Source organism: Mixophyes fleayi, chromosome 3 (assembly GCF_038048845.1).
Source record: "Mixophyes fleayi isolate aMixFle1 chromosome 3, aMixFle1.hap1, whole genome shotgun sequence".
Taxonomy (NCBI): domain Eukaryota; kingdom Metazoa; phylum Chordata; class Amphibia; order Anura; family Limnodynastidae; genus Mixophyes; species Mixophyes fleayi.
In genome coordinates, this window is record NC_134404.1 from 254641311 (window position 1) to 254663136 (window position 21826).

At 44.4% G+C, this 21826-nt stretch overlaps 1 protein-coding gene across 2 annotated transcripts in view; it reads right to left on the bottom strand.

Annotated features, from left to right (window-relative positions):
• KMO (kynurenine 3-monooxygenase) overlaps window positions 1-21826 on the bottom strand; it is a 106561-nt gene that overhangs the window by 78189 nt on the left and 6546 nt on the right. For both annotated transcript variants that reach the window (XM_075200697.1, XM_075200698.1), the window contains exons 3-4: window positions 14877-14946; window positions 2209-2306 (exon numbers count right to left, since the gene is read on the bottom strand). In XM_075200697.1, coding sequence (XP_075056798.1) covers window positions 2209-2306; window positions 14877-14946 — 168 coding nt within the window. The remainder of the gene's footprint in view (window positions 1-2208; window positions 2307-14876; window positions 14947-21826) is intronic.

A 21826-nucleotide genomic window follows, 5' to 3' on the forward strand; every position in this document is an offset into this window, starting at 1 on the left:
ATACTTGCTCTACTTAATTTGCTGTAGCGTAGTGGATATGTTGTTGGGTGATCACAAGTTATTACCAGAAAAAATTTCCCAATGGTACTAACATGCCAATAGCAGCCATGATGAGGGAAGATCTTGCAAGGCATTCCCATATGCCTGGACTCTTTCTTATTTGCTGTAGTGTAGATATAGACAGTATGTGATAGTGGGTAACCTAATTTGAAAGAGGGAACTTTCTTTCAAATGAGTACCCACCTATCTGTAGGAGCCAGGATGAGGACGATCAAGGCTCTGTTAGAGTCTCACCCAAACCCTGGGCTCTTTTCTCCTAGTGTTGGGGGCATGCAGTACACTCTGTGATGTCATTGCGCATGTATACTTTCATTCACTGCTTTTCAGCCATTTTCTGCAGAATGTGGCTAAAAGAATCTGGGTGAGCTCTAATATATTTGGGTCTGATAACCTCTTGAACCTTTTATGTTTATAGTTGTATATGTTATTAGCGATCAGTGAAACCAAGGCACACTTCTTTAACTTAATGAAATGTGTACAAGTGAATAAAATAATTTGAAAAAGTTTAGCCAGGACAATTAAGACCACTGTGTATGTGTAAACAAAAGAAAAGATAGCCTGGCGTTCCAAAACAAACAATATATAAATCAGAGTTAGAGGGTAGGCGGTCCCGAATTCCTCAATGTTAGGAAGTGGGTCCATGGCCAGCTGCCATGAAAGACAAAGTACATTATGATACAGAGGAAGACAGGGAGAATGTGAGTGAAATGTTTTGAGGATAAAATAATAGAAAGCATAGGAAAAAAGTGCTGTCAGAGACAGAATAGACAGCAGGGGGTATATTTACTAAACTGTGGGTTTGAAAAAGTGGAGATGTTGCCTATAGCAACCAATCAGATTCTTGCTCTCATTTTGTAGAATGCACTAAACAAATAACTAGAATCTGATTGGTTGCTATAGGCAACATCTCCACTTTTTCAAACCCACAGTTTAGTAAATATACCCCCACAAGTCAGTTAGAGACAGGTAAAAGAGAGACTTGTATTGGAGTGTAATGGGAAAGATTTCAGGAAGAAATTACACAGAGGCAACATGAAGAGAGGTGAAAATTGCCTGAAAAGACAAACTACACTTGCAAGGAGTGAGGTAAAATATTTACTTAGAGCTTAGTTCTGGTTACTCTCCAGTGATCACATACAGGTAAAAAACATATATGTGCTGAATGTGGTAAGTGATTTAGTATCATCACTTACCTTATTGCACACCACAGAACCTTTGGGCGAGAATCTCCAATAAAGTAACCCCAAGAAAGAGTCCCAATCCAAGCAGCCCATATAAAATAGAGAGACACCCTATGGAGAATGGGGTGCTGCTGGGAGCAGAGAGGCAGCATTGTGTATATTGAAGGGGCTGAAAGCTGCTCCACAGGAGGAAGTATCAGGAGAGTTGCAGCTGAGAGTACATTAAAGACTCTGCCAGAGCCAAGTGAATGATATTACCCAAGCAGATGAGGGTTGATTGACCACAGCTGAGAGAAATGAATGTGCGCTAAAAAACATTTTACATTTGACTATGCTATTAACACAACCATGTCACTCACTTAAGAACTGTGCAGGAGGTGCTAGGAGTATATGTGAGCTGTACATATCTATTTTACTGTTTGCAACCCAAGTATTGTGCTAGAGTGAAGAAGGTGTGTAAGTAAAGGAGTACTATTTTATTATACAGTTGGTCTGGTGCTCAACTTACTGTTACTTCTATTACACTGCATCACCACACTGCACAACCTGTATCTATACTTAGCAGACATTGCTGTAACATTCACATGAGCGGAGGCACGCTGGCAGGGGCGGGCTGGCCTGGGGGGCAGGGGGCAGCTTTCCCCTGCGGCCGCATCTGATGACATCAGATGCGGCCGCGTCAGCGCACAGGCGGCCGCATCACATGACAGGGGATGCGGCCGCATCATCAATGACGCGGCCGCATCCCTTTTCATGTGATGTGGCCGCCTGTGCGCCCCCCGGCCATGCCTCTCCCAGCCCGCGCCTGCACGCTGGTCACTTACATCCTCACCCAAGTGCTAGTCAAGGCAGAGGAAAGTGCAGCAGTGCATTATCCACCTAGACACCCCATGACCCCACACACACACACACACACACACACACACAGTAGCAGGAGGTTACACACGTTACCAAAAGTAATATTTACCTCCTCTTCCAAGTCAACACATTTTAGAGCTTGGCGTCCTCTGTATGAAAGTGCCAGATTAATGCTTCTTCCACTGACGATTTTGGCTGTTCTGATATCTAATACAAAGAATGAATACATTATTCCATTAGTTTCTATGTATCAAAATAACTTAAATGAATAAGGATTTTCTATCTATCTAATAGCAAGTCAGGGAAATCTGCTGGCAGGATTCTCAATGCAAAATAATTCTACGGTTCAACATACTAACATGTTGTTTCGAATAAATGTATGTATTTATGAACCTGCTCCAAATTAGGGATGTGCACCGGCGACTTTTGAGGTCTCGTGTTTTGTGTTTTGGATCCGGATTTTCGTTATTTTTGAGGTTCGGATTTGTCTCGCAAAACACTTGACGAAAGGTCTCGGTTCGGATTTAAGGTATTGGATTCTGATTTTTTTTGAAAAAAACATAAAAAGTTTAAAAATCAAGTTTTTGGGCTTATTTTCACTCCTAGGCTATTATTAACCTCAATAACATTCAATAACAAGCATTTCCACTAATTTACAGTGTATTCTGAACACCTCACAATATAGTTATTAGTCCAAAACGTTGCAACAAGGTATCTTTCTGGACTGCGTAGAGGAGTGGGTCACCACAATATATATTAAAAACCCTGAACTTTTATGATTCGCACCAATAAATGTACCTGGACTGCGTAGAGGAGTGGGTCACCACAATATATATTAAAAACCCTGAACTTTTATGATTCGCACCAATAAATGTACCTGGACTGCGTAGAGGAGTGGGTCACCACAATATCTTAAAAACCCCGAACTTTTATGAATCGCACCAATAAATGTACCTGGACTGCGTAGAGGAGTGGGTCACCACAATATATTAAAAACCCTGAACTTTTATGATTCGCACCAATAATTGTACCTGGACTGCGTAGAGGAGTGGGCACTGGGCACCACAATAAAATATATAAAAAACCTTCAACAGATCTGCATTACACTACACATACGGCTGCTCCTCCATCCTCTCCATCATATACATGTTGGAGTTTTAGCGTGTGACAACCTCTTGTTTTTGATAATGTCAGTGCATTTTGAATATTTTTCAATTTGCCCCACACCACTGAATGTACTTTATCTATGATACGCAATACGCATCCATCTATCTTGACTGCGTAGTGTGGTGGCCCCGGTACACAATTTGGTACCGAGGCCACAATATAATTAAAAAACCCTCCACGTGTCTGAATTCCACCAAACAAGTATCTGGACTGCATAGTGGGGTGGCCCCGGTACCCAATTTGATACCGGGGCCACAATACCTCCTCCAAACATGGTACAGACAATTCGTCATTGAGATCCCAGACAGACAGGGTCAAAGTGTTATTGTTTGACTTTGTAAACCCAAAAAACTGTCCCTGTTGCACATAGTCGTGCAATGAAGACTGAATTTTTCATTTAAAGGCACGATCTTTCAAGTGTAGTGTTTGTAAGTCTAAGTCATATTATACTTTTGGTAAAATTGGTTTATTTTGTTCCTCTTTATGGTAATTAATTAGTAATAGAATTAAAGTATGAAATAGAATTAAAGTATGAAATAGAATTAAAGTATGAAATAGAGTGGTATAGAGTTGTAGTGTGGTATAGATAGAGTGGTCCACACAATATAATAATAAAACCCTCCACGGGTCAGAATTCCACCAAAAAAGGGTATGGACTGCGTAGTGTGGTGGCCCCGGTACACAATTTGGTACCGAGGCCACAATATAATTAAAAAATTGGGCATCAACTGTCACCGTTGTTTAATATCTGATACACCTAAATATGGACTGCACAGTGGAGTGGCCCCGGTAGTAAATTTGGTGCCGGGGCCACAATACCTCCTCCAACTTCCAAGTGTAGTGTTTATAAAGACAGACAGCATCGAAGTGTTATTAGTTGACTTTCTTAACCCTAAAATTGTCCCTGTTGCAAATATTCGTGCAATGGACAGTTACTTTTCTATTGAAAGACTCAAGCTTTCAAGTGTAGTGTTTATAAAATATAAACAATACAGTAGTTTTAGAGCACGTCAATACCTCTTGTTTTAAATTATGACACGGCATTTTACTTTTGGTTTAATTTCTTGAATTTTTTTACATTTGGTTTTACTTTTTGAACATGGCAAACGACTGTTGATTGGTCATATAATGCAAAAAAAAAAGTTCCAAGATGGAATTGTCCTTGGGCCCTCACACCCACCCTTATGTTGTTGAAATAGGACATGCACACTTTAACAAACCAATCATTTCAGCGACAGGGCCTACCAAACAACTTTGGCTGAAATGATTGGTTTGTTTGGGCCCCCACACCAAAAAAGCTATTCATCTCTCCCTGTACAGACTAAACAGGCTCTACTGAGGCAAGATGTCGTCCTCATCCTCAACCTCTGATTCCTCTCCCCCTACAGTGTGTACTTCCTCCTCATCACACATTATCAATTCGTCCCCGCTGGACTCCACAACCACAGGTCCCTCTGTAGTATCTGGAGGGCAGTGCTGTACTTCATTGAGGAATTGATTATTCATTTTTATAAACATCATTTTTTCAACGTTGTGAGGAAGCAACCTCCTTCGCCGCTCACTGACCAGGTTCCCCGCTGCACTAAAAACTCTTTCCGAGTACACACTGGAGGGGGGACAACTCAGGTAAAATAGAGCCAGTTTGTACAGGGGCTTCCAAACTGCCTTTTTTTCCTGCCAGTAACAATATGGACTGTCTGACATGTCTACTTGGATGGTGTCAGCAAAGTAATCATCCACAATTTTTTCTATTGTGACAGCATCCAATGCAGCGAGAGTAGACATGTCTGCAATGGTTGGCAGGTCCTTCAGTCCGGACCAGATGTTATCAGCATCCCCGCCAGTGCCTCTTTTGGGAAAACTGAGCTTTTTCCTCGCAGCCATAGATGTGGAAGAAAATGAGGGTGGAGCTGTTGGCATGTCACGGTCCTCTTCAGAGGACAATCTCCTGACCAGCAGGTCTTTGCACCGCTGTAGACTTGTGTCCGCCGGAAACAGAGACACAACATACGCTTTAAACCGAGGATCGAGCACGGTGGCCAGAATGTATTCCTCTGACTTTAAAAGAGTGACCACCCTCGGATCCTGGCAAAGCGTACGAAGGGCTACATCCACAAGAGCTACATGCTTGGTGTAATCGCAATGGCTTACCAGCTCCTCCCTCACTTTCTCCAGCTGCTTCTGCAACAGCCTGATCAGGGGAATGACCTGACTCAAGCTGGCAGTGTCGGAACTGACTTCTCGTGTGGCAAGTTCAAATGGCTGCAGAACCTTGCACAACACGGAAATCAGTCTCCACTGCGCTTGACTGAGGCGCATCCCCACTCCTTTGCCTATGTCGTAGGTGGCTGTGTAGGCCTGAATGGCCTTTTGCTGCTCCTCCATCCTCTGCAGCATATAGAGGGTGGAGTTCCAGCGCGTCACAACCTCTTGTTTGAGGTGATGGCAGGGCAGGTTCATGCTTTTTTGATGTGCCTCTAGTCTGCGGTAGGCACTGGCTGAATGCCGAAAGTGTCCAGCAATTTTGCGCGCCACCGCAAGCATCTCCTGCACACCCCTGTCACTCTTGAGGTAATGCTGCACCACCAAATTAATGGTGTGGGCAAAACATGGGACGTGCTGGAAATTGCCCATATTTAATGCCCGCACAATGTTACTGGCATTGTCTGACACCACAAATCCCCATGAGAGTCTAAGTGGGGTAAGCCACTGGGAGATAATTTCCCTCATTTTCTCTAATATGTTGTCAGCGTTGTGCCTCTTATTAAAGCCTGTAATACACAATGTTGCCTGCCTTTGCACGAGCAGCCATTTTGTAGTTGCTGCTACTGATGCAGCTGTTGCTGTTGCTGCGGAAGGGGATGCATCTACCCAGTGGGCTGTCACAGTCATATAGTCCTTCGTTTGCCCAGAACCACTTGTCCACATGTCCGTGGTTAAGTGGACAGTGGGTACAACCGCATTTTTAAGAGCACTGAGGACACTTGATCGTACTTCTCTGTACATTTTTGGTATCGCCTGCCTAGTGAAGTGGAATCTCGAGGGGATTTGGTACCGGGGACACAATACCTCCATCAACCCTCTAATCCCACTCCACTGATGGCGGACACCGGGCGCACGTCTAACACCAACATTGCAGTTACAGCCGCAGTTATACGCTTTGCAATAGGGTGACTACTATCGTATTTTGTGGTCATGGCAAACGACTGTTGGACGGTCAATTGTTTTGTGAAAGACTTAGCGGTCTTACGACTTCCCCTCTGGGAAGATGACCGACTAACAGCAGCAACAGCAGCAGTGGCAGTAGTAGGCGTACCGCTGCAGGATTCCTCGGATGAATCCCGTATTGAGGAGGACTCAGTCTGGCTGCTGACTTGGGCTGCAGGACTGAATCTGATGGAGATTGTGGAGGAAGTTGACGAGGAGGGTGTTGCTGGTGTGTATCCAACTGGACCACGGGATTTAGGTGTCCCTGTACCGATGAGGGTCCTAGCCCCAGTTCCTGAACTAACCACTGAACTATGAAGGTTATTCAGGTGACGTATAAGGGAGGATGTTCCTAGGTGGGCAAGATCCTTACCCCTGCTTATTTGAGCTTTACATAAGCTACATATGGCCATACATTGGTTGTCTGGATTTGGATAAAAATAACTCCAGACCGAAGAGGTGCATTTTTTGGTCTTCTGACCAGGCATGACGATGGGCTTTTTCATCCCATGGACATCAGCTGTTTCCCCCCCTGGTGCCTCATTTACAATAACCACATCACCATCCTCATCATCAAGTTCCTCCACAGCGCCAGCTACATCATCAATAGCCTCCTCCCGAGCCACCTCTTCCCGTACAGTGATGGGAAGGTCAGGCTTGACAACCACCAACACCCTTGGACTCGCCTTGTGGATTTGTGATAATTTCTCTTTAGAAGGCAGAGTTGTTTGCTGTTTTGTTGCTGACAGCATAACTCTCTTCAATTTTTTGTAGGGGGGGGGAGGAGGAGGGGGGCTAAGATCCGTGGGTGAAGCTGAACCACTAGTCATGAACACGGGCCAGGGCCTAAGCCGTTCCTTGCCACTCCGTGTCGTAAATGGCATATTGGCAACTTTACGTTTCTCCTCAGATGATTTAAAGTTTCTCTTTTTGCTACTTTTTCTTAACTTGGGCTTTTTGGATTTTACATGCCCGGTACTACGAGATTGGGCATCGGGCTTGGAAGACGACGTTGATGGCATTTCATCGTCTATGTCATGACTAGTGGCAGCAGCTTCAGCATTAGGAGGAAGTGGGTCTTGATCTTTCCCTACTTTATCCTCCAAATTTTTGGTCTCCATTATATGTAGCACAAGATACTGCAGAATGTGTGAACTTGGTAATATTGCAGTACCAATGGACTTATACTGCTGGATTGGTTTTGCAAATTTGGTTATAATTATTATATTTTATTTATTTTTTTAATTTTTTATTTTTTTTTTACTTTTTTTTTATTTTTAAAAAACTTGGGAATAGTGGGGAAATAACTATGCCCTTAGAAGCACAGAGCACAGGACACAGCACCACTGGACTGAACAGGACACGGCACAGGACCCAGCAGCACTACGGAACTCAGCAGGACAGAGCACAGGACACAGCACCACTGGACTGATACTGCAGAATGTGTAAACTTTGTAATATTGCAGTACCACTGGACTTTTACTGCTGAATGTGTGAACTTGGTAATATTGCAGTACCAATGGGCTTATACTGCAGGATTGGTTGTGCAAATTTTGTGGTAATTAAAAAAAATTAAAGTAGTTTTTGGTATTTTTTAAAAAAAAAAAATTATTTTTTTAAACACAGGGGAATATTGGGGAAATAACTATGCCCTTAGAAGCACAGAGCACAGGACACAGCACCACTGGACTGAACAGGACACAGCACAGGACCCAGCAGCACCACTGACCTCAGAAGGACAGAGCACAGCACACAGCACCACTGGACTGATACTGCAGAACACAGCACAGCACAGCACAGCACAGCACAGCACAGCACAGCACAGCACAGAACTAAACAGCACAGAACTAAACAGCACAGAACTAAACAGCACAGAGGACCACCTAACACACCCTCCCTCTACCCTGATCAATGCCCGAGTGAAGATGGCGGCGACTAGCGGGGAATTTATAGGATCCGAGTATCGCGAGATCCGACAACGGGATTATGAGTCAGAGCCTCAGTTTCACTTTTGAATTTGGCGCCAATACCCGGATCTGTCTCGGATCCGACTCGGATCCGCAACGTTCGGGTGGGCTCGGATTTCATAAATCCGAGTGCGCTCATCCCTACTCCAAATAACTAATTTTTTTTTTTAAATCTGTGGAGATTGTAAGCATAATGCTCATCATTAAGCTGCTGGATGCTTGTTAAAATTGTGTAGGAAAATAGGGTTCTATGTTCCTTGAGAATCAGGCTAATCTTTCTTTCTGCCACACACAAAGGTCGCAGTTTAGAAAACAGTGGCGGAATCAGAAAATATGGTGATTGGTCACATACATACATATGCTAGTTAACCCAGACATCTTTCCGTGTTTTAGGCTTTCTGATGCTTACATCTACTATTCAATTCCTCTACTTCACTGTTCTTTATGTAGGTTTGAACAGAATAATCTTCATAATTTAGTTATAAAGCAAAATTCTGCAGTGTAGCACATCTTCAGATTCAAAAATATCACTGTCACGACCTCAGAGACACTAAATATTCTTGCACTTCCACTACATGCAAAAAAGAGCAAACAAATGATATTAGTGTAATATACATTGATCAATCACAATATTAAAACCAGCTTCCTAATATTGGGCAGGTCCCTCTCATGCCACCAAAACAGCTCTGACCTATTGAGGCAAGGTCTCCCCAAAACCTCTGAAGGTGTCCTGTGAAATCTGGCACCAAGACATTATTTGCAGATCCTTTAAGTCCTGTAGGTTGCAAGGTGGGACCACCATGGCTCGGACTTGTTTTTCCAGCACATCCCACAGATGCTCAATCGGATTGACATCTAGGGAATTTGGAGACCAAGTCAACACCTTGAAAATCGCGTCATTTTGGACCCTCCCCCGTGATGTAATGACACAATCGCGTCATTTCCTGGCAGGGGGCGAGGCCAAACACAGCGATTCCTGGTGAATCGCTGCATTTTGGATCTAATTCTGCCCACTTCACTAGGAAGTGTGCAGATCCAGGAGATTGCCACACTCTCCCGGGAGTCCGTGAGACTCTCGCAAAACGCGGGAGTCTCCCGGACATTCCGGGAGAGTTGGCAAGTATGCTTTGACCTTTAGGATTACATTCTGGAGAGATTCCATACAAGTAATGTTAATGAGTACTGTTTGATTTTTGTCTCTGCTGTTAAATGTCATGAGATTAATCACTTAGAAAACATTATGCTACTTTGCACTGTGCATTACCTCAAGTTACCTCAAATTAGTCCTTCTGAAATGCCATTACACATATTCGTATTCAGCATTTCCTGCCCCAGGTGCAGGGGCAGGCTGGGCCGGGGGGGCAGTCTAACCCCTGTTTGGGCCGGGCCGGGCCGCCCCCCCCCCCCGGATGCAATATTACCTGAATATTACCAGGCGGCCGCATCACATGACACGCGATGCGGCCGCGTCTGCGCACAGGCGGCCGCATCGCCTGTCATGTGATGCGGCCGCCTGTGCCCCCCCGGGCTGAAATTTGCCAGCCTGCCCCTGCCTAGGTGTGTGGTAGCACAAGTCTGGGGAGGGCACAGGCTGTCTGGGAGCACACGTCCAGGGAGGACACGGGTGTGTGAGTGCAGACGTCAGGGGAGGGCACAGGTGTGTGAGTGCAGACGTCAGGGGAGGGCACAGGTGTGTGGGAGCCAGGGCCAGACTGGGACTAAAAATCAGCCCTGGCATTTAAAACATACAGGCCCACCTCTGTTGATGAGCAGGAAAAAACCTGTGTGGCACATTATGTTGGGGGGCGTGGTCAACATGGTGCATTGATACATACATTATAATAAAACATTACATTTATCACGCCCTCCCCATGACAGGGGGGCTCCTATCATGTAATATAGTTATTAAACCAGGGCCGTAACTAGGGCTGTGCAACAGGGGCGACCACCCAGGGCACAACGCTGAAGGGGGGTGCAATTTTGGAATATTTTAGGTTAATTTGGTTAAAATTGAGGGCTAGGGGGGCGGCGGCATTTGTCTTTCTCGTCCCAGGCACTAGAATTCTAAGTTATGGCTCTGTATTAAACACATTTTCGACAAATACACAGGCAATACTGTGTGCACTACTGTTAGGTGCATGCAGCTCTACCTTCACAAGCAGTATAGTGTGAAGCAGGACATACCTACCAACTGTCCTTGCAGTCAGACCAAATCTTGACTAAGCGGGACAGTTATCTACCAAATCCAGAAAAGTTGACAGACTATCCTGATCTCCTACCTGTTCTTGTCACTTTCACTACTTGCGGCTATTGGTGTCTTTAGATTAGTTGCGGCTTGTCTGGATCCTGCAATGTTGGCGGCCCTTTTTGGGGAAAAAATGGGTACATGAAATTTAGAAAACTCCAACCAGCCCCAGTGTCAAATAAATATAGCACCCACGTTTTAATATTGGGCTCCCCTCCAGCCCAAACATTAAAATAATAGTATTCACATTTGATAAATACATCTATTTCCCTCCAACTAACCCTGACATTAAATTAATGGCATACACATTTAATTAATAAATAGACCTATTTCCCTCCAACCAGCCCAAACATTAAATTAATAGTATTCCATTTATTAAATAAACCTATTTCCCTCCCTCCAAACAACCACAGCAAGAAATTAAATAGCATTTACGTTTAATATACCTATTTCCCGCAACCATCGCTGCCATTAAATAATTCATATTCATATTTAATAAATAGATGCTATCTTTTCCCCAAACTGGCCCACTTTCAATTAATAGCCCCCAAACTATCCCAGCATTAAATTATAGGTTCAATCACCCCATCTTAAATTGATAGGCCCCACTATTAAATTAAATTGACCCACATCACCCCACAAATAAAATAACACAAATTAAATTAGCCCCCACCTGAACTCCACCTTTAAATTATTAGCCCACCTCCCACATTATATTAACACTCTGGTCCTTCCCTCATGCCTGAATGTGTGCCCCCAATTGATATTAAGCCACCATAGAGCCACAAATCATATTATGCTATATAGTAGTGTCCCATGTTCAAATTATGCAACACAGTAAGGCCCCATCATATTATACCATACAGTAGTGCCACATATGTATACTATACAATACATTAGTACTCCAAATTTATACTATACCATACCATACAGTAGTGCCCCAGTTCATATTATGCCACAATAGTGACCCCAAATCATATTATACCATACAGTAGTGTCTCACATTTATATTATACCATACAGTAGTGCCCCAGATTTAGATTATACCATACAGTAGTGTTCCAGTTCATATTCCAGTTCCTGGGAGGAGCCAGCCACCAGGAAGCCTGTCAGTGTTGGGCCAGGCTCTAATAGGCTAGGGCCAGCCCCATTAACTTGGATGTACCGACTGCAGTGTCAGGATCCGGCCCATCTAACCATCTGCCGTTCTAGCAAATACCAGAAGTGCTAGATGGCCAGTCTGGCCCTGGTGGGAGCACACGTCAGGGGACGGCACAGTAGTGCGGGAGCACACGTCAGGGGAGGGCACAGTAGTGCGGGAGCACACGTCAGGGGAGGGCACAGTAGTGCGGGAGCACACGTCAGGGGAGGGCACAGTAGTGCGGGAGCACACGTCAGGGGAGGGCACAGTAGTGCGGGAGCACACGTCAGGGGAGGGCACAGTAGTGCGGGAGCACACGTCAGGGGAGGGCACAGTAGTGCGGGAGCACACGTCAGGGGACGGCACAGTAGTGCGGGAGCACACGTCAGGGGACGGCACAGTAGTGCGGGAGCACACGTCAGGGGACGGCACAGTAGTGCGGGAGCACACGTCAGGGGACGGCACAGTAGTGCGGGAGCACACGTCAGGGGACGGCACAGTAGTGCGGGAGCACACGTCAGGGGACGGCACAGTAGTGCGGGAGCACACGTCAGGGGACGGCACAGGAGTGCGGGAGCACACGTCAGGGGACGGCACAGGAGTGCGGGAGCACACGTCAGGGGACGGCACAGGAGTGCGGGAGCACACGTCAGGGGACGGCACAGGAGTGCGGGAGCACACGTCAGGGGACAGCACAGGAGTGCGGGAGCACACGTCAGTGGAGGGCACAGGTGTGGGGTAGCACACGTCCAAGGAGGGCACAGGTGTGGGGGAACACACGTCCAAGGAGGGCACAGGTGTGGGGGAACACACGTCCAAGGAGGGCACAGGTGTGGGGGAACACACGTCCAAGGAGGGCACAGGTGTGGGGGAACACACGGCCAAGGAGGGCACAGGTGTGGGGGAACACACGGCCAAGGAGGGCACAGGTGTGGGGGAACACACGGCCAAGGAGGGCACAGGTGTGGGGGAACACACGGCCAAGGAGGGCACAGGTGTGGGGGAACACACGGCCAAGGAGGGCACAGGTGTGGGGGAACACACGGCCAAGGAGGGCACAGGTGTGGGGGAACACACGGCCAAGGAGGGCACAGGTGTGGGGGAACACACGGCCAAGGAGGGCACAGGTGTGGGGGAACACACGGCCAAGGAGGGCACAGGTGTGGGGGAACACACGGCCAAGGAGGGCACAGGTGTGGGGGAACACACGGCCAAGGAGGGCACAGGTGTGGGGGAACACACGGCCAAGGAGGGCACAGGTGTGGGGGAACACACGGCCAAGGAGGGCACAGGTGTGGGGGAACACACGGCCAAGGAGGGCACAGGTGTGGGGGAACACACGGCCAAGGAGGGCACAGGTGTGGGGGAGCACACGTCCAAGGAGGGCACAGTAGTGCGGGAGCACACGTCAGTGGAGGGCACAGGAGTGTGGGAGCACATGTCCAGGGAGGGCACAGGTGTAGGTTTCCTCCTTTACAGGGATGAATTTTAAAAAAATTAGCATAGCAAGTCATCACTAAACATCACAGAATCTCAAACTTTGGCACAAAGTAATGTACTGCCTGAAGTTCAGAGAAGTGCCCATGGAACACCACATTAACATTTGTTTCTTTTTCTACTCATTTCTGTGTAAATTGACAACTTGGATATTTTCAACATTACCAGTCCCTATTAGATAATTTCTTCTCCGAGTGAGCCTTGTAGCTCAGGCAATGTGCTTTGATATTAAGTACTTGAGCTGAATACATTGTGAATATAAAGTACATTGCACCGTTTAGTACATAGTATGTGCTCTTAGCATTATGGCGACTAATTGTTTAATACACAATTGACTTTAGTCACTATTTACATCAACAGTCCCTTTATCCATTTATTGTACCAATGCATGTTAAGACAAATGGTTTTAAATATTCGTTTGTCATCTACTGACCGACATGCTTATGGAGCATCTTTACCAAGCTGTACCTCACATCCAGCCTTCTCCGGTTTAAGATTAATCCCAAAGCGAATATCAGATTAGCCTCCTCTTATTGGTGCCTGAATCTAAATCATTTGCCACTGAAGTTGTGCCTGCTCTAATTTTTGTGACTGACAGGCTTTTTATAGAACGGAACTCTATTGGTTGTCAAGGCTAAGTTTGATTGGTTTTGGAACTGGTTGATGGTGACTGTCTTTGAAGTTGTAGAAAACAGAGCTTTGGCTTCCACTTATCTATAAAAGGTTCACACGGTACACAATATAATGAGGGGTGGGGTAGGTTTTTGCTGCTGCCAGAATGCCGACAAAGCTTAGAGTGACGTAAAAATATCAATTAGTATAAAGCAGACAAGCAGTAAATATAGACTTACCATATAACAGACATTCAGTATTTCCCCCACACTTAATTGCAGTCACATGTAAAATGCAGAATCACCACCTGTATAACTGGCAATCTCACAAATGGCCACTAGAAATGATGACACTTCTTGCTGGAGAGATTTCTCAGTCGCAATTTACATGTGACGGCAATTAAGTGTGGGGGAAATACTGAATGTCTGTTATATGGTAAGTCTATATTTACTGCTTGTTGGCCTTATAGTAATTGCTATTTTTACATTGCTCAAAGCTTTGTCAGCATTATGGCAGCCGAATTAATGACTACCCCCGATAATCAGATCACATTGGACGGCCAGCTCAGCATAATAAATAATATGCGGAACAGGGCAGTGCAGATCCGAATATTTCCAAAGAATCAGAGGGGAGCATTGATTTCACAACCATCAGTTGGATTAACACTGCACACACTGCCACCCCATCCCCACACAACACACTGCTCACCTCTGTCACTCAATGGACTTGATTCCTTAGCTGCTATATAGGCAGCAGTGTTTATAAGTCCTATGCTGTTCTACAAGCAAAGGGCCTGCTTGCAGAGCATGTGTGCAGCATGAAAGGAAGTGGGAAGAATAGGTGCCAGTATGTCATACTGGCACATACCATTCCACTTCGAGCATTATAGTATGAGTTGCTTTTTATAGATTTAAATGTTGAGGAAATTAGTTCAGATTTACCTTCTCTTGCTTCATACAGATCAACATAGAATCCTTTCTTAGCAAAGAAACATGCATTTAAGCTGCCGACCTGGAAGACATTATGAAAATAGTAAAAAAAAAAAAATTGTTTACTAATGTAATTTTAGTAAAAATTCTAATTAGTGTGTTTGGCCATTTCAGCCACACCCATTGCTAATCGAGCATACAGCCATGCAATCTCCGTAGTCAAGCAGTAGAATGGGTTAAAAGCTCAGTGACTTTAATTTGTCATAGGGTGCCACCTTACCAGCACTTCAGTTTGGCAAATTTCTGCCCTGCTAGAATTGCCTTGGTCAACTGTAAGTGTTTTTATATGGAAGTGTAAACATCTAGGAGCAATAACAGTTCAGCTGCAAAGAGTTAAGCCACACAAGTTCAAAGAAGCAGACTGCTAAGTTCTGAAGTGGGTAGTGCATAAAAATCATCAGCTCTCGATTGCAGCACTTATTACTGAGTTCCAAACTGCTTCTAGAAGCAACATCTTCACAAGAACTGTTCATCAGGAGCTTCATGGATTGGGTTTGCATAGCCGAGCTGCAGCACATAAGCCTCAGATTAATATGCACTGGGCCAAAGTCTACTGGAGTGGTGTAAAGCAAAACCACCATTGGACTCTGAAGCAGTGTAAATGTATTCATTGGAGTGAAAAATCACGTCTAATCAACTGGCAGTATTACAGACAACTCTGGGTTTGGTGGATGCTAGGAGAGCACTTTCTACTGAATGCATACGGACAACTGAAATGTTTGGTGTAGAAGGACAAATGGACTGGGGCTGTTTTTCATGGTTTGCACTGGGTCCCTTAGTTCCAGTGAAAGGAAATCTTAATGCTACAACCAGTGTCGGATTGGGACATGAAGGGCCCACCAGTGGAATGCAGTGGTAGGGACCCACTACACTGGGGTGTGGCCAACTGTAAGGAGGTGTGGTTAGTCATTAAAGGGGGTGTGGTCAGCCCATGGAGAACAAAGTATAGCACCATAGTGTGGTCCATAAAGAAAAAGTGGACATTGCAAATAAGGCCAATTTTACATGTATCATGTAAAAGAACTAGAGTTGAAACTCCACTACACTTGGCTTTTTTAACTGGGTCACAGCAATGTTTGTCACAGATTTCATTGTCATTGTAAAATCAGAATTGTAGAGCAGATTGGAGGCATGAACGAGCGCTACTGAGAGTGAAGATGTGAGGGGCTGTCACTCCTGCGCCTGTCTCCGTCTCTGTCTCTCCTACTTGCTTATTCTCAAGTGCCTGTCCAAAGATGACTCATTGTCTCCAGCCTTTACCATGTGAATGCGTCAAGATTAAAACCTTCTACATTTTTCTTTCATATTTTCTTTTTACTTTGGAGAACAAATAATCCCTTATATTTTAAAGTGAATTTCAGTTTATACCTCAAAAATTTGCACCCCAATATTAATATAATAATCAGGCCCTGCAAGAATCCCACACCGCTAATAATAATAATAATAATAATAATAAATATAGTATTTAGGAACCCCCACACCAACACTAGTATATATAATGTTTTCTAGCAGGCCGTTTTTTGTGTTCATTTGCAGGCTTATGTCAAACCCCACATAACAGTATATACAATGATTTCTAGTATGGTTTTTCAATATTATATGTGCATTGGCTGTGTTAGCTTTTTTATTGTGGCAGACCACCCACCCCTCCTTCATTAACAGTATATATTTTTTTTTGGTTGGTTTTGGATCTGTATTTTTGGGGAAAAATTGCTAAAATCACATAATTTTGCTCTTTTTTTGTTCCTACATTATTATTATTAACCTCGCTAACACTAATTTAAAGTCATTTGCAGTCAATTTTGACCCCCTCACAGGTCACATTATTATTTTCGTACACTTTTGGACAAATACTGTAGCGACCGGGCTGGATGCTAAGCGACAGAGTAAACACACGGCAGTTCCTAGCACATCTAGGACACATTGGCACACAGCAGTGGCAGAAAAGAAAAGTGGTGCAAGATGGAATTGTCTTTGGGCCCTCCCACCCACCCTTATATTGGATCTTAAAAAGGACATGCACACTTTAACAAACCAAGCCCTTCAGCCACAAAAGTGCCACTCCTTGTGGCTGAAGTGCTTGGCTTGTTTGGGCCCCCACAAAACAAGGTAACAATGGCCTTAAGCCACCTAAGTTAACAGTGCTGTTAATGAACTCTACTGTGGCAAGATGTTGTTGTTGTCATCATCCTCAACCTCATCCTTACCCTCATCTGTACACACGTACATCATCCTCACACATTATTAATTCATCACCACTGGAATACACCATTACAGAAGTCTCAGTATTTTGATGTAAATTGGCAGAACTTGCAGTTCCTCGTGGAACCTGAAGTTCATTTTTATGAACATCATCTTTTCCACATTTTGAGGAAGTAGCCTACTACGCCGATCTCTGACAAGGTTCCCGGCTGTGCTGAATACTCTTTCTGAGTACACACTGGAGGGTGGGCAGCTTAGGCAGTGCAAAGAGAGTTGGTATATGGGTCTCCAAATTCCCTTTTTTTCCTCCCAGTATGTAAAGGGATTGTCTGATGTGTCTATTTCTATGCCATCGTGCAAATAATACACCACAATCATTTGAATGTTGATTGTAGGATCAGGTGGAGTTACGGCAGAGGTTTCACGTTTTTTGGTCAATTCTTTTAGACCATACCAGATGTCAAAATTTGGTGCAAAGTCATCTGCAGCATCCCTGGGTCTCTTGGGAAAGCTACGTTTTTTCCTAGCAGCAGTTGAGTGAGAAACTGAACGAGGAGACACCATCCTGTAACGTAACACTTGAGCTATCATCTTGCTCACCAGGAGCTCCTTGCATCTCTTCAGATCTGAGTCAGTTGGAAACAAAGAGAAGACATAGCTCTTATACCAAGGATCAAGCACAGTCGCCAAATGTAGTGATCCGATTTCAAGATTTTGATAACTCTTGGATCCTGACGAAGCGAATAAAGTACTTGATCTACAAGTCCGACATACTTAGCGGAATTGCTTTGTTTAATCTCCTCCCTCAATTTCTCAAGCTGCTTTTCCAAAAGTCTAATTAAGGGAATCACTTGACTCAAGCTAGCAGTGTCTGAGCTCACTTCACAGGTGACTACTTCAAATGGTTTCAGCACCATGCACAACACGGAAACCATTCTCCACTGCGCTTGACTAAAATACATCCCCCTCCTTACCCAATGTCATGGCTTGTGGAGTAAGCATGGATGGCTTTTCGCTATTCCTCCATCCGCAGAAGCATATACAGGGTGGAATTGCACCTTGTCACCACCTCTTTCTTCAGTTGGTGGCAGGTCAAATTAAATTTCTCTTGCAGCTGCTGCAATCTCCTACACGCTGTTGCCGAATGTTGGAAATGTCCAGATATTTTACGGGCCACAGACAGCATCTCCTGAACGTTCCTGTCATTTTTTTAAAAGCTCTGAACCACCAATTTTATTGTGTGAGCAAAACAGAGCAAAACAGGAAATGTGATTGGAATTAACCCAACTGTAAAGCTCTCACAATACTAGTGGCGTTATCAGAAATGACATATCCTGAGGAGAGTCCAAGCAGGATAAGCCATGTTGCTATGACATCCCTTAGTTTTTGTAAGTGATTGTCAGCTGTATGCCTCTTAGTGAAGTCGCTGATACACACAGTAGCCTGCCTCTGACAAATGTGACGTACTTGGGTACATGCTGCCGCTGTTCCTGCTGGTGAAGGCGAATCACCAACCCAGTGGGCTGTCACAGTCATATAATCTTAAATTTGCCCAGTTACGCTTGTCAACATATCAGTGGTTAAGTGTACATTTTGTACATTTTGCAGCCCAATAATAAAATTTTTACGAACCTTCTGGTAGAGGTGAGGAATAGCTTTTCTACTGAAATGGACTGTTGTCAGGATTTGGGTAGAAATAGTTCCACACATTCTGAATTCTAGTTATTAGGGATCAAAAACAAGAACGCAATCTATAAATTAAATGGAATTAATTTAGGAGAATCTATAATGTAAAAGGATTTGCGAGTGCTCGTAGACAGTAGACTTAGCAATAGTGCTCAATGTCAAGCAGCAGCTGCAAGGGCAAATAAAGTATTGGCATGCATAAAAAGGGGCATAGATGCAAGGGAAGACAGTGTAATTTTGCCACTGTATAAATCGCTGGTAAGAGCTCATCTTGAATATGCAGTACAGTTCTGGGCACCACTATAAAAAAGATAATTTGGAACTAGAAAGGGTTCAGAGAAGGGCGACAAAATTGATAAAGGGCATGGAGTCATTAAGTTATGAGGAAAGGTTAGCCAGTTTTGGCATGTTTACTTTAGAAAAGAGGCGTCTAAGAGGATATATGATTACTATGTACAAATACATTAAGGGTCAATACAGAGAACTTTCATGGGAACTTTTTACCCCAAGGACTATACACAGGACACGCAGTCACCCCCTAAGTTTAGAGGAGAGGACATTTCACAACCAGCAAAGCAAGGAGTTCTTTACAGTAAGGGCAGTCAAAATATGGAATTCACTGACAGGGAAGGTTGTGATGGCAGATTCAAAAGATATGTTTAAGAAAGCATTAGACAAATTTTTAGCGAAAAGTATATCCAGGGATACGACAGTTAATTAAAATGAAGGATAGTACTGGATACAGGGTAAAAATAGGACTGCAATATTGAGTCTGGGGGGATTTTCACAATTGAAACAGATTGGCGGTTGCTTACTCTGGATCAATTTCAAATATAAGTGCAGGATCGCAGGAGATCCAAAATAGGTTGAACTTCCAATTCCAAATTGGCATCCTCAATTGGTGTATTACTGGCTACACTCGGGCTGTTCAGGCACTTGTAGATGGACTCTACTCAGGGATTGGTGTCATTTCTGAATCTGAGCATACATTTTTCTCTAATGCCTTACCCTTCCAGCTTGGCTTTTACACGTAAAAGTATTTGTACACCACTTGGAGTCCGAATTACTTGGTCTTGATTTGTCACGAGTGACCTTACAAGAAGATGCCTCAGTAACAATTTTAGATCTCGCACTCATAGAGAAAGGCAAAGGCCTCATTCTTTCTTTGCCACTGCGTGTGTAGAATGGTATGTTGGAATTTTATTTTTTTCCGGCAGATAACTTTTCATGGATTCCAGCTCTTTTTTTCTTCACCACAGTAAAAGGTGTTTTTTCTATCTTTTTTTCCCTGACTTACAAAAGACTATGTACTTTTACATAGGCTTTACCAGATGACGTACAGGGATTACTATCATCAGGACTGGTGGCAGCAGCTGTTTGGTGCTCCTGCTCTTCTGTGTACTGCTTTGAACCCATTTGGATAGCACCCTTACACTTTTTGGTGCAAATTCAGAAAAAAAGCTTGCAAGGACTTGTATATTTGTATTTCAGCAATAACAATTAGCAATGGAGCTTTGTTGAACACTGCTACCACCCTCCTATTTCCAGGGCCGCCGAGAGGGGGGGGGGGGGGAGCAGGTACATTTTACCCGGGCCCGGGCCGGGCCCTCGGTTCTAATTTGTAATTTTTATTTTATCTTGCTTTTTTTTTTTTATGTTTTTTTTTTTTTCTCCGCGGCGGGCGGGGGGGGGGGGGGGGGGGGTCGGGTCGGTTCGTTGGTGGGGGGGAACTGGAACAATAAAACAAAACAAGAAAAAAAAAATACTCACGTGAGCGCGGCGCCACGTCCCTCCTCTTCTCTTCTCCATTCACACTGACTGCCGGGCGTGACGTCATCAAGTCACGCCCGTCAGTCAGTGAGGCGCGCCGGACAAGACACAGCTAGAAGAAAGAAGAGAAGACAGGAGAGAAGAAGAGAAAAAGAAAGAAGCTGACAGGAGGTAAGTAAAGAAACGGAGAGGCAAGGGGTGTAAAGGGACAGTGCTATAAAGAAGGGAGAGTAAAACAACGGGGGAGAGAGGCTGAGAATAAATAAAAAAGTAGAGACACAATAAATAAAAAAGGGGAGAGACAATAAATAAAAAAGGAGAGAGAAACAGAATAAATAAAAAAGGGGAGAGAAGCACAGAGTTTAAAAAAAAGGGGAGAGGCACATTTAATAGTGGGGACTATTAATTTAAGATGGGGTGGTTTGGGTGCTATTGAATATTTAGGGAGAATGAGGTCTATTTATTAAATGTGACTATGAATTTATTAATGGCAGTGATGGTTGCGGGAAATAGGTATTGCTAGGCTGTTTGCAGGAAGGGAATAAGGTTTATTTAATAAATGTGAATACTATTATTTTAATGTTGGGGCTGGAGGAAGGCCTAATTATTAATCGTGGGTGCTATTAATTTAACGCTGCGTCTGGCTGTAATTTTCTAAATGTAGCCATTTTTTTCCCCCCAAATAGGTCCTTCAACATTCCAGGATGCAGACAAAGCCGCAACTAAAGAAACCAGCAGCTACAGGTGGTGAAAGTGAGAAGAACAGGTAGGAGAGAGCAGCAGAGTGTGTGAAATGTTGTGATTCTAGTAGGGACAATGGAAATTTTTGGTGAGTGTCGTGCCCAATGTAAGGTGCAGGCCAAGACTGAACTGTATGTGTACACACTGCATTCTTTGTATACTACACTGTGGTGGTAGATGTCTTAAGTCAGGAGTGCTGGGACATATGTGACGTTCTTGTGAATTCAGGACCTAGTGATTTTGATGTGCTAGCCACACCCCAAATGTATGACCACACACCCCAAAAAATTTGCACCGCTGTTAGGCAAGCCACGCCCCAACGACGCATTGCCACGCCCCTGAATGTATGACCACATCCCTGAATTTTTGGGGCTTACTCGACTATGAGGGGGGCCCCATGAATTTGTTGTACCCGGGCCCTGAATTCCTCTTGGCAGCCCTGCCTATTTCACTTCTGTAAGTTTGCCTGCCCAACTGCTCAACACTCTATACTACCCCTTATG